Source organism: Convolutriloba macropyga, unplaced genomic scaffold (assembly GCF_964194025.1).
Source record: "Convolutriloba macropyga unplaced genomic scaffold, txConMacr16.3 SCAFFOLD_4057, whole genome shotgun sequence".
NCBI lineage: Eukaryota > Metazoa > Xenacoelomorpha > Acoela > Convolutidae > Convolutriloba > Convolutriloba macropyga.
Genome location: NW_027452632.1, coordinates 1 through 12,281, shown reverse-complemented (window position 1 = coordinate 12,281; position 12,281 = coordinate 1). Strand labels below are relative to the sequence as shown.

The following is a 12,281-nucleotide window of genomic DNA, read 5'->3' as shown; positions in this document are numbered from 1 at the left end:
CAGACCATAATATTATCGTGGTGATGAGGTATTTTATGATGACTAACAAAATAGAGCTAAATTTAAAATAAAAGTGCATAAACAGCGATTTAGGACTCTAGAAGTCAGTCTCATGAGTACTGCGTTATCAGCGTTATCACCAGAGTTCAGTTTTGTCTGCAACAGTTAGAAAAATGTCTCAACAAAAGACCAGAGCATCGTTTACTTCCTCCGCACAGTAACAAGATTTCGGAACACAAATTTTGATCAAATATCAATACAAAGAGATGGTTTTTACTTCAAATTGAATTAATTCATTTTCACAATTGTATTTAGAAATGCAAAATTAAATTTAAAGCATCTATCATTTGTAATGGAAATGAAAAGCAAGCTTTTTTTCTGAAAAGCATTTGTTTTAAACTTCAATCGTTTCTCAAACAAGCATAGGTTATTTTGAAACAGCGAAGAAGGAAGATTAAGACTTCAAACAGTGCAAATATGCTCCATCCTAGCCATAGACTAATGTTACCTCCAAAATCGCTCACCAAATCCGAGGCTGTGTAGGCCGGTTTTTCGGAAATTTTCTTGAAAGGTGAAGGTCTAAAGGATACTTCAACTTGTGCAAAATTGTCCTGTAGGGTCTTAAGAAGAGTGGGGGCACTGTAGTTCTCCGTCTTTGTCATAAATTCGCGCACCTCGATGGGTTTTTGCAAATTGGATATTTTTGTGGCGGCAAAGTAGCTGTTATGCTCCGCAGGCCAAGAAGATCGCGAGGTTAAAATTGAATATTCAGTCATATTACAAGGTATTTTACAAGGACATAAAAGACTTTTTTCCTCGTATCGTTTGTGGACTCCATCACGACAACTGTTGTCGGAATCATTTGTTCGCAAACAATATCTCAAGCTCCAGAGGCTGGAATCGTGCAAAAGTCTAACGTGAAAAGAATCCTTGCATTTGCACGTGATGGCTACATTTTTTGCTAAGCAGATTTCAAGACAAGCTTCAATCGTGTATCGATATGCTTCGTCATACGGACTTTTCAATTTCAACTCCTCGGGCCACGTGTGCATGCAATCACCATACATTCTGCCCAAATGTTCCACTCTCTGAGCCTGCACATTGAAGAAAGTTACATCGCCCACCCCAGCTGCCAGACTTTGGCTGTGCATAGAAGGCAGGGCGCCTCGTTCGTGAATCGCGACCCTCACTCCTAAAAATTTCCCTTTAAAACCCAAATGTACTCCCAAATTTGTGACATCTTCTGATTCTTACAAAAAGGCTGCTCTTGTGAGTTGTTGCAAGATTGTTGAGAAAAAGTTTTCATCAGAAATTTTCAGCCACGGCTTGTAAGGATCTTATAAGATTGATTTTTGCTTTCACCAAAAAGTTCTCACGCAAGATCTGGTCGAATATCTCAGCTACCCCCCCCCCCCTCTCCGCCTGAGTTGAATAATTCATTTTCAATTCTTTTTTAACACTACCTTATGCTACGAAAGTTGCCAAGAATAATTACAGACTCACAAAAACTCTTGTAAAATATTTTTGTTCTCGCTCAAACCCCCCCCCCCCCCCCACTCAAACAGTTGCCTTACGTATATCATATCCATAATGTTGGGACTATTAAGTGAAAGAACAAATATTTTTTCAAGAAACGGATCTTTTCGCTTCGTGAACAAAGCCTACTTACCCCCTCCCTCCAGCACAAAAGCCATATTTTTACACTACACAATGATTTATTGTGCAATGACATGTGCTCCGTAGCTCAGCGGCGCATAACGTACTGGGGACAAAATCGTTTAAAACGGAAAAGATCCAAAAAAAATTCATACAACCTTTACTCTGAGCCAGAATTGGAACGTACTCCTCACTGTTAACAAACATCGTCATTTTGAGTGTCACAATGCCACTCTTTGCCGCCTTTGGTGTTCTGAAAAAAAAATGAAGTCTAAAGAAGCGTTTAAATGTTTTGAATCAGTAGACAGGAATCATTCCATTTAAGGGCTAATGCTGTAACGTCCAAAAACTCCGACATTAAATAAACCGGTCAAAGAAATCCAAAACTAAAATTTTTGTAAACTGAACCCGCACGCAAACGTTTACAAGTATACAAAGAGCCACCAGTTGTTTAAGTCAGTTACTTTCTACAGAAGAGATATGGTCTTGTTTTTTGAAATTGAGCATCAATATTAGAAAAAATGCCAATGATTGTTCATTAGATAGGTTGTTAAATCCCGGGTCACGCTTTTAAATACCAGATATCTTTTCACATTTTGATTTATTGAAAGCTGTCCCGCTCTTTCTACAGTGGCAAAGTGATAGAAATACACTTTTTTCGCTTTATCTTACAAGATAGTGTTCAGCTTAGTTTACGTCCCATCAGTTGAAGTTGATTTAAGTGTTTCTAATCTGTTGAAAGGACGTGTTGTCTAATAAGTACTTTTTCAATGTAATTTTTGATTAAAAGTTCTAAATTTGTACCATCAGGAATCTTCTATATATTAATCGCGTGAACACATAAGGCTGCATATTTTAGAGGTCTCATTGAGCGCCATGTTCCAATAATAGTACCGAAGGGCACGGTTAAGTGGTTGCTTAAACGATCAATGGCCGAAAAAGGTTGATAAAAGATCATAGAACAAAAAATTTTTTTGACCGAAAAATGTTGCTAGAAGGCCATAGACAGAAAAATGATTCACAAAAATATCTGATGTCAAAATTTCTTTCCTATTGAAAGGAACAAAAACAGGAAGTGTTTCAAAGCAAAAAAGGCCAATGACTGAAAACGAATACTGTCGAAAGAAGGTCGTTATATCTGCGAAGCTGTAATAAGGTCTTATATTGGATTTTGCTTCCATTTAGAGTCGTCTAGCTCCTTTCGTGTTTTACATCTGTTTACGCAGCAAATTTAAAGAGAGCTATTTTGTCAACCGTTCTGCATGCGGATATTTCACTGCTCATTTGCTTCTTTTTTAATGCGCGTGACGTCAATTCTCAAACCAAGTGGCAGTGAGTTTTCAGCCAAACTGTCTGATAAAATTTTTGATCATACCAGACTTAGCTCACTTTTAATGGACTTCTAAAATTTAAAAAGTCACCTGAGATCACTCTGGCTCCTTAAAAGGTCAACATAGAAACCCTGTATAACTTTTCAGTTCGAAGATTCAGTTTTCTATCAATATTCTTTATCACATGGGTCTGTTCTAGCTTTTACGGCAATCTGTTGGCTATGTTTGGACAATAAATTGTTCAACAAAAGGTGCAAAAGGTCTCTGACCAAAAAAACTTTTGATACTGATCGACGCAAAGGTGGAAACCTCGTCAAGGCAAAAGCGGATTATGACCGCAAATCGTTGCTCTTTGTGTTTCATTGTCAAAAATTTGTTCAGAAAACAATTTGTTGATAGCCGCCGTCAGACTCAAAAGTGCTAATGTTTAGGCACTCTCCTATTTTTAATTCGCCTTACCTATTGATCACGTTTTTGGCTTTACATAAGTCATAATTTTCACTCTTGAGTTCTGACTTTCCTCACTCACTGTTTCAACTGAAAAGATTTTAAAATATTTTAGGCATTGAGTTACGCATTTTTGTAAGTACAGTCAGAGTCAAAAAAGCGGAATAAAAAAACGGGATAAACATTTAAACCCGGTCATTCAGTCTTAGTGCATTGGGATATCAAAGTTCATTAGAATGATTACTAGGTGACATGTGTTATATGGTCAAAACTTTTCAAATTAGAAGCTGAATTAAGTATATGTGTAGAATCTGACTGAAAAATTATGTCAAATTTGAGCGCTTTGTTTGAAACTTAGGGATAAATTCTCCGAATCTCTTTTTTTCTTTTTCTTTATCTCTATTTTTTTCTTTTTCTGTCTCAACCTCGATATCCGTCAACTGCGTCAGCGTCGGCTATTTCCCGACAAATTTCTGGCTATGTTGTGGAATAATTGTTTTTAAAATAGTCAGTGATCGAAGACGTTAAATATAAAAAGGTCACAGCATACCACCGAATGAAAGCCGTTCTGATACAGATGAACTCATTGAACAAAAACTGTTAATGCAAAAAGTGACAATGACCCGAAAACGTGCTGATACAAAAACCAAATTTATGTGCCGGAAATTTATTTATATGATTGATTGTGTGTAAGTGAGCCTGCGTTTTCCTTCTGCTTGTTCTACGCTCCATTTTTTCCTTATTTATCATAGCGGGGCAGTTTTATTTATCAGAAATGAATCACGTCACTCTAAATGACCTAATGCTACTATTAACTTATCTGAAATCTGAAAGTTGCTACTTATTTTCAGCGTTTCATAGAGCACTCTTTCTCGATGACGGCTGTTATAAAACAATTAACGCATCTATAATTTACAGGCCTGTAAATTTCTCATTTTAAAAATTCTATTGAAGTAAGTTTTGTTGATAGTCCAACTCAAATCTGTGTCCGTCTGCTTAGATTCTTCTTTGGCCAAATCTGTGTGTTTTTTCTTTTTTTATTTCTGTCCATTTGTACGCTTTGTGCATTTTCTTGCTAAAAAAGGCTTTCGCTGAGCTCAACTCCGTTCACTGACTTCTTCCTGAAAGCATCTGCAAAAGTTTCCTAGCAATTCTTCTTTTTAAAAGCAAAACCTCCGGAACTCACCATGTTACGATCTTGCAGTTTTTGTCCCCTTTCTTTTCTTTTTTCTTCCTTTCTTTCTGCCTTTCTTTCTTTATTACATATTTTTTCTTCCTTTCTTTCTTTCTTCAAATTTTTATTTCATTTTTCTTTTTTTATTGATTGCCGTTTGTTTCGTTCCTTCTCTCTTTAATTTTTGTTACTGCTTTTCTCGACTATATTCTCTCTGTCTCTCCCTCTGTCTCTCTCTCTCTCTCTCTCTCTCTCTCTCTCTCTGTCTGTCTGTCTCTCTTTGTCTGTCTATCTTTCTCTCTCGATCTCTCTCTCTCTCTCTCTCTCTCTCTCTCTCTCTCTCTTCGTTTCCTTTTTCCTCAGTTTTTTCATAACTTTTTTCCTCTTCTGTTTTTCTTCAACTTTTTCTTTGCATTATCAGTTATTCCTTGCGGTTGTTTTAATGTAATAAAGTTTTTCTCTGCATTATTGTTTGTCTCCACTTTTAGCCCTCACTTATTATTTCTGATCGCACATTCTTTTTTTCACAGTTTTATGAAAGGTCTTGACAGGTTTTTTGCGGTGCCCTCTGGTTTTGCCTTTTTGTATTTGTCCTCTTTAGCCGTTCTAAATCACCAATTTCAATCAAGGCGACAATTCACGAAATTGAATAAAATTTAGACCAAAAACATTTGTTTTGAATTCAGCTCTGTGAAAACATATGATACTGGGAATGATTTTTTCCATAAACGTACATCAGTTATCATAAAAAAGTTTTCAATGAGAACATCAATTTTTACGTTTTTGAACTATGGTACATTCAGATAGCTCTTAGGGATCTGCTAGAATTTTTTTTAAAGAACTGATGTTGCGAGAAAATTCACAGCAAAAACATTTTGTTGAAAGACGTGACAAAGTTTAGTTTTTCTGTTTTGAGACAAAATAAACGGAGCGGGTGAAGTTAATTGTTGAAGTTCTAGAATTTCACTGGAGTTTGCATGGCAACTTTCAATGACCTTGAAAAATTCAATCAAGATAATTTCTTCTGGTAGGTTATGATAGAGTACTGATTTTCAGGCAATTTTAAACATAATGAGATCGAATTGGTCAGATCCAGCAAAAGGGCGACCTATCACCTCAAAAAGCTTTGATAAAATGACTGATTTCTCTCTTCTCTTTTGTTTTTTGTGCCGTAATGAACAGACACTTTCATTGAAACAAAGATAATTAAAAAATTCGATAAATTTTGTGGGGGAAGAAATAACACTTGAGGCCTACTTTTTTGGAACAAATTCTCATAAAAAGAAAAGTTTTTTCAGTAGCTTTGGTAATTTTTAGCCGAACCGTAAAGATAAATTCAAATGGACTTTTTTGCACTTTCTATCTACTAAAAACGTAACAAAAAACATTGTTAACTTTTTATTTGACAATGCCAATGTTTGATTTTAAGAACAATTGCACAATAACAAATTTAATTCCTAATAACTTGGTTTCGGAAGATGAAGATATCCTAAAGCTTTTGCTGATATTCGTTCACACGCAACCAAACAGCGCGTATTTTTGAAAATTATTTGTGTGTGAGTTTCCCTACAATTTTGTTCAAAAATTATAAACATAATTAAACAAATTTATATAAAACTCTGCGTTCCTTTTTTAAGGGTTGTGAGGGTTTTTGCATCAAAATTAATTTTAGGCGTCAACTTTGTTGCGTAATCTAAACGATCCTTATGAAAAGCCAAAAGTTAACTGCGATGAACTTTCTCTTCAACGATGCGAGTTAAAATAAGGCCTGCAATTTGCCAGAAAATAGTCGCCGTTGACCTGCTCGATGCAATTCGGGATTGGAACAGAAAAAGGAAAAAAAGGATAAACATAACCGACTAACGTCGGGCAAATTACTCTCAAACGACCGACGAGTGGTTGGCTTCCTCAACAGCTAGCCACGGTTTAGTGTCCTCAGGGCGTCACCTCTTTATCCCGTTTCTGAATACGAAAATCAAATGAGTCAGACGAAAAATCGTCCAAGCGGAAAAATGCATAAATATTTGCTACAAATTGTTTTTGAGAACAATTAACAATTGTTTCTTAAAAGTGCTTGTTAGATCATTTATGACAAAAAAATTTTTAACTATAACTCATTGATAATGAGGATCAGAGATGGTGATATTACGCCACATAACAGCAGCTGAAGTGCGGAATCAACAGAAAGAGAGAGAGAGAGAGAGAGAGAGAGATAAAACGTGAACGGGAAAGAGAAGGAAAGGAACCCCAACGGAAAGAGAGAAAAGGAGACAAGAATATCTTCTATGATTGGATTCGACACTGCAATTTCTATTTTTCTAACCTTGTTAATAAATAAATCATTTAAAAAAAACTGAAAAAGGCAAAATTAAAAAAAGTTTTGAACTCGGCAATAAAAAATCGAAACCATTTTTTGTCTCAAAACTTCTGTCAATTAACACATCTCCGAGACTTGAAAAGTTTCGTTGGTGGTTAAACTCAGAAAAGGACAAAAAATATTGAAAAAATTTGGAAAAAATTGCAAATTTTAACAAAATCTTGCTAAAATTCAAGACATTAATATCTTAAGAACCATTTCTTTGTCTCAAAAGACTATCCAGTATCCCTGTTTCAGGCCTGATACAGTTTCACTGGCTCATAAAGATCCATACGCTTGGAACAAAAATCTTCCAAAAACTTGAAAAGTTTAAATTTTATAACTTTAAAACTAAAAGTTTAAATTATTACTCAAACTGAATTCGTAAAAACTGTTGATCACAATCCCATCAACTCTAAAAACTATGCAGCAGCTTATTATCAAACCTTGCAGGAGGTCCCATGGCCTCTGTTGCCGGAGAAAATTCAAAAATATGAAAAAATTGCAAATATTTTTAAGAATTGCTTAAATTTGTGATATTAAAATCTCCAAGAACATTCCATTTCATCTATAAACTATGCAGTAACATACTATCAAAGCCTAGAGGAAGTTCCGTGGCCCTTGAGGCTAGAGCAACCTAAAAAATGACAAAACTTCCAAAAAACTTCAAAAAATTGCAAGTTTTAAAATAAATTGCTAAAACTTGATATTAAAAAATTGAAAATGAATCTATGACCAACAAAAATTTTCCAATAACTTATTATCAAACACTAACGGAGGCTTTTTTGACGCTTGAGGATCAAAAAATCTGAATAATGACAATAAATTTTAAACAAAAATTGGAAAAAAAATGGCAAAAATATCAAAAATGTGCTAAAATTCGTGATGTTAAAATATTGCAAGACATTCCATTTAACCTAAGAATTATTCAGAAACCTATTTGAAAACCCTAGAGGAGGTTATTTTGCTCTTAAGGCTGTAAAAATCTCAAAAACGACAAAAAATTTGAAAAAAGAACTTGAAAAAAAGCAAGTTTTATCAAAAAAATGCCAAAATTTGTGACATTAAAAAAAGTTGAAAAACTATTCCATTACCATTAAAAATTTGTCAGTTACTTATTATCAAACCTCATAGGATGTTTTCTGGCCCCTGGGTCTGGAAAGACCTGACTAAGGAAAAAAATGTCAAATTGAAAAAAATTGCACGTTCTCTCTCAAAAAAATGGAAAAATTCGTGATGGTAAAAGGTTGAAACCATTAAATTACCTCTAGAAACTACGCCTTACCCTATTTGTAAAACCTAAAGGAGGTTCCTTGACACCTAGGGCTGATAAAAACCAAAAAATGTCAAAAATTTTCAAAAAGCTTGAAAAAAATTGCAAAATAGTATAAATTTGCGTTTTCAGCAAGCGGTTGTTCGTCTGTAGCTAGCCACGGGAGGGGGGGGGGGGGGGGGGGGTCCCGGGGCTGATTGGGGGGCAACACTGGGGTGGGGGGCTGTGTCAATAGGGGGGTCAACAGTGGGGGTGTCTTCAACCTCTAAGAACCGCCCTTCACACCATAAGTATAAGTATGAGTCTCCAAAACAGTTTGAGCTGAAACAGAGCTGGAAGGCTCTAAGAGCACTTAATGCCCGCTGGGCGCTACCTGTTTATCCCGTTTTTGAGGACGAAAAGTCAAAAGCGTCAGACGAAAAATCGGTCAAGCAAAAAATTGCATAAAAAAGACCGACAGGACTAATATAATTGCTACAAACTTCGTTTGAGAGCAATTAAAAATGATTCAAAATATTTCTTCTAAGCGTATGAAAAATTATCTAACTTGGGGTGCAGTTTAGGTCAGGTTCTAAATTTATACTCACTTCAACTTTAAGTTGAATGTTATTGAAATTACTATTTATATGAGCTACAAACAGCTCTACTGAACTTAATCTAATGCACTATATCTTAATGATGGGCTTCGTCGGTTTATCTCATTTCTTTTGATTTTGTTTATTCGACCGTGACCGTATTCAAAACATTGAGTAATTCAGTAAGTGAAAAATTTGAAACAGTAAGTGAGGAAAGTCACAATTATAATGTGGAAGTGTTGATTTTTTAAAACGAAAAACGTGATCAAAAAGTAAAATGAGTTACAAGAAACGTAGCCAAAAGACTTCCGGAAACGCCGAAAAAAAACAATAACTAATTCATTCAGAAACCGAGTGCCTACATGCAAATTACTAATGAGATTAAGAGAAGCAGTTGAACTCAGTTCATGAAAAATATGCTCTTAAGAACAACTAAAAAAATTTTTAAAAAAAAATGAAGTCTTTTTTTTTTACAAGAGCAAGCATTGACCAAGAAAACTTCTTTTCACCAAAAACGGGTACAAAAGGCGAGCAAAAGATTAGGCAAGTCACAATAAGCTTACAAACTTGTCTAAGATTATAACATAGCTGGCAGATTGCCAGAAAATAGCCGCAATAGATTCGTAGATCGGCAGTCTAAAAAAACAGTAAAAAAGACAGACCAAAAAAATTTATCTTTTCATTGAAGGCTGATCTGTTATATTTTGATTAAAAAACTGTATAAGTTATTGCTGCCTCTATTAGCTGATCTCAAATAACCTTCATTTAGAGTGATACACACCCATTTGACCTTATCTCTTTGAATCAAAGTAAATAAAAGTCAATTTCAAAGTGAGGAAGTCACTTTTGAGAGTGAGGTAAGTCAAGTGTGACCAAAAATTTAATCACGCGCATGAACAAAAAAACTCGCTCCACTAAGAGCGAAAAATGACGTCACACATGCAATTCAATTGAAATTGCATGAACGAATGAACAAAAAATGGCTGTGACGTCATATGGTCGTAACAAAAATCATGACGACGAAATAAAAAAAAAACCAAGAGAAGGCCAATAATAGCCTCAGCTATCGCTGTGCGGCTATTAAAAATAAATACGAAAAACTGCATAAACATAAGAAAACATAATTTCCATTCCTGTGTCATATATCTCACAAAAGTTGCTTTAAACCAGCAAAATTGTATCCATTCAGTTTCTTTTTAATAATTGTAAGCAATATGTATCTTTTCAAATTGTACTATAGGCAAAAAAAAAACCTTTTAATAAATCAACAATGGCTAAAAACTGCCTAAATATTGCCAAAATAGCTGGAAAACCTCCAAATTAGTATAAATCTTATGTGGATTGCCAGCAATATTGAAACCGCTTTTAAGGCAATTATGAAATTAATAAGACATTATAATCAAACAACTCCGCAAAAAGTATAAAAGTGCCTGAAATGAAAAAAAAAATTTTCAACACTCAATCCACTCTAAAGTTTTTTTCACGCGTTTCATTTCCTGTCTCAAAATTCACTCTAACAAATTTGATTAGAAAAGACATTTCCAATATTCCTGTTCGAGTCGTAAAACGGTGAGCGCCTAAATAATAACCTTTGAAAGTGGCACTGCTATTAACAAGGCTACTTAAAATACACAGGTGAAAGTTTTAGAATTCCACAATTTAGCAGTACCAAAAATCACTTAGAAAAGTTTTTTTTATGAAATATCAGAAGTGGAAATGATCTCAATTCGCCCAATACATGTCCGAAGTGTAAACTAACTGACTCTGACGAATTCACGTAACTTCGTTTGAAACATCCAGTTAGCAGGTTTTGAAATCAGACACTAAACTTCTATAAATTTCTCACACTGTACTATTTTGTACTGCTGAGATCTTGCATTTTAAAGCTTGGCACCCGTATATTTCGATGAGATCGTTTCTGCTTTCTGTTGGCGTCACACCATTGCATTATGCAACCCCGCCCCCTTACCCCTCCCGAAGTTATGGAACACGTGCCATTACATATTAAATGATTATGTAGATTTTGTAATAACATAGCACATGCGCTCGGTGGGGGATGGGGGGGTGCAAATATGAAAAGATGCCCCAAAACTGCTTAAGAGGCTCAGCAGCTGAGACGATGGAACTAACAACTTGAACCAATGCCCGAGTTCAAAGTTAAGAAGTGTCAGCATACCTACTTTCATTGATTTTAACTACTCTCACCTTTTCGGACGGAGGGAGAAACATGTTCCGTACGTTGAATCGTGGGAGATACCGTCATCTATAGTGGAACTTGTACACTCTTGGTTGTCAAATGAACACATTATAACTAGGTGGTACCAGTAGTAAAAATTATATCTGTTCCTCAACCGCGTGTTGTCATAGACTACTGATTGCCGGAGCTCCCAAAAGCCGCTTGTCAAAGAGGCTCTGTATAGGTAGAAATAATCATATGTGGGCTGTACAACGTTTTGGCCTATTTCACTTTTGTTGAATTGATCGCTATGAATCTCGCTAAATATTCTTGTTCGATTGAATTTTGGAACCTAAATCCTGCCCGGAAAGTGAACTTGAAAAACTTTGAACTTTTCGCTTTCTTAAGGTAATTAATGCGCACATTTGGATTTCGTTGATTTTACTTACGGTAGCCTTGAATTAAACCATTGGGGTATTAAAACAATTCGATATAAGTGTATGTTGTATGGTGACCGGACAATATATCGAAAGCACAAAAATTGGGACAATAGATCGAAAATTCATCTATTCTCATTGGCTGAAATAAAGCGTTATTTGCTCGCTGGCAAAAAATTACCCCTTCTGGTCATGCCTCGCTCGCGAGCCATGGCCATGCCTTAGTGGCCCGTGGGACTTGATATGAATATATCGCAACCGAACAAATTATCGCGACCAAACATGTAGTACGCTTTATTACATGTAGTACGCTTAAACCTGATCGGCCAATATGCAACTTGAACACTTTCATTTTCGATCTATTGTCCCAATTTTCATTTTCGATCTGTTGACTTTCAATCTATTGTCCTAGCACCATGTTGTAGGTGTGTGAGTGTGAGTGAATATGAGCGGGTGGGTGTGTTTGTGTGTTGTGTATGTGTGTGTGCGTTTGTGTGTGTGTGTTGGTGTGTGTGTGTGTGTGTGTGTGTGTGTGTGTTTGTGTGTATGTTTGTTTGTTGTTGTGTGGGTATGTATATGTGTGTGTGCTTGTCTGTCTGTGTGTGTGTTTTTGTATATGTGTCTGTGTATATGTGTCTGTGTGTTTGCGTGTGTATTTTTGTGTGTTGCGTGTGTGTGTGTGTGTGTGTGTGTGTGTGTATGTGTTCCTGTCTGTGTGTGCGTGTGTGTATATGAATGTGTTTGTGTGTCTGAGTTTGTGTGTGTGTGTGTGTGTGTGTGTGTGTGTGCGTTTGTGTGTGTGTGTGTTGGTGTGTGTGTGTGTGTGTGTGTGTGTGTTTGTGTGTATGTTTGTTTG

At 35.7% G+C, this 12,281-nt stretch overlaps 1 protein-coding gene across 1 annotated transcript; it reads right to left on the bottom strand.

Moving 5' to 3' along the window:
• Positions 1–351: 351 nt before the first annotated feature.
• On the bottom strand, positions 352–11,336 carry LOC142357672 (degenerin del-1-like). Its single transcript, XM_075409226.1, has 3 exons — positions 11,018–11,336; positions 1,815–1,909; positions 352–1,192 (listed from the first exon to the last, which is right to left on the bottom strand). Exons 1-3 carry the CDS (start codon positions 11,116–11,118, stop codon positions 402–404), a joined length of 987 nt encoding a protein of 328 aa, XP_075265341.1. The 5' UTR covers positions 11,119–11,336; the 3' UTR covers positions 352–401.
• Between the last annotated feature and the right edge of the window lie 945 nt (positions 11,337–12,281).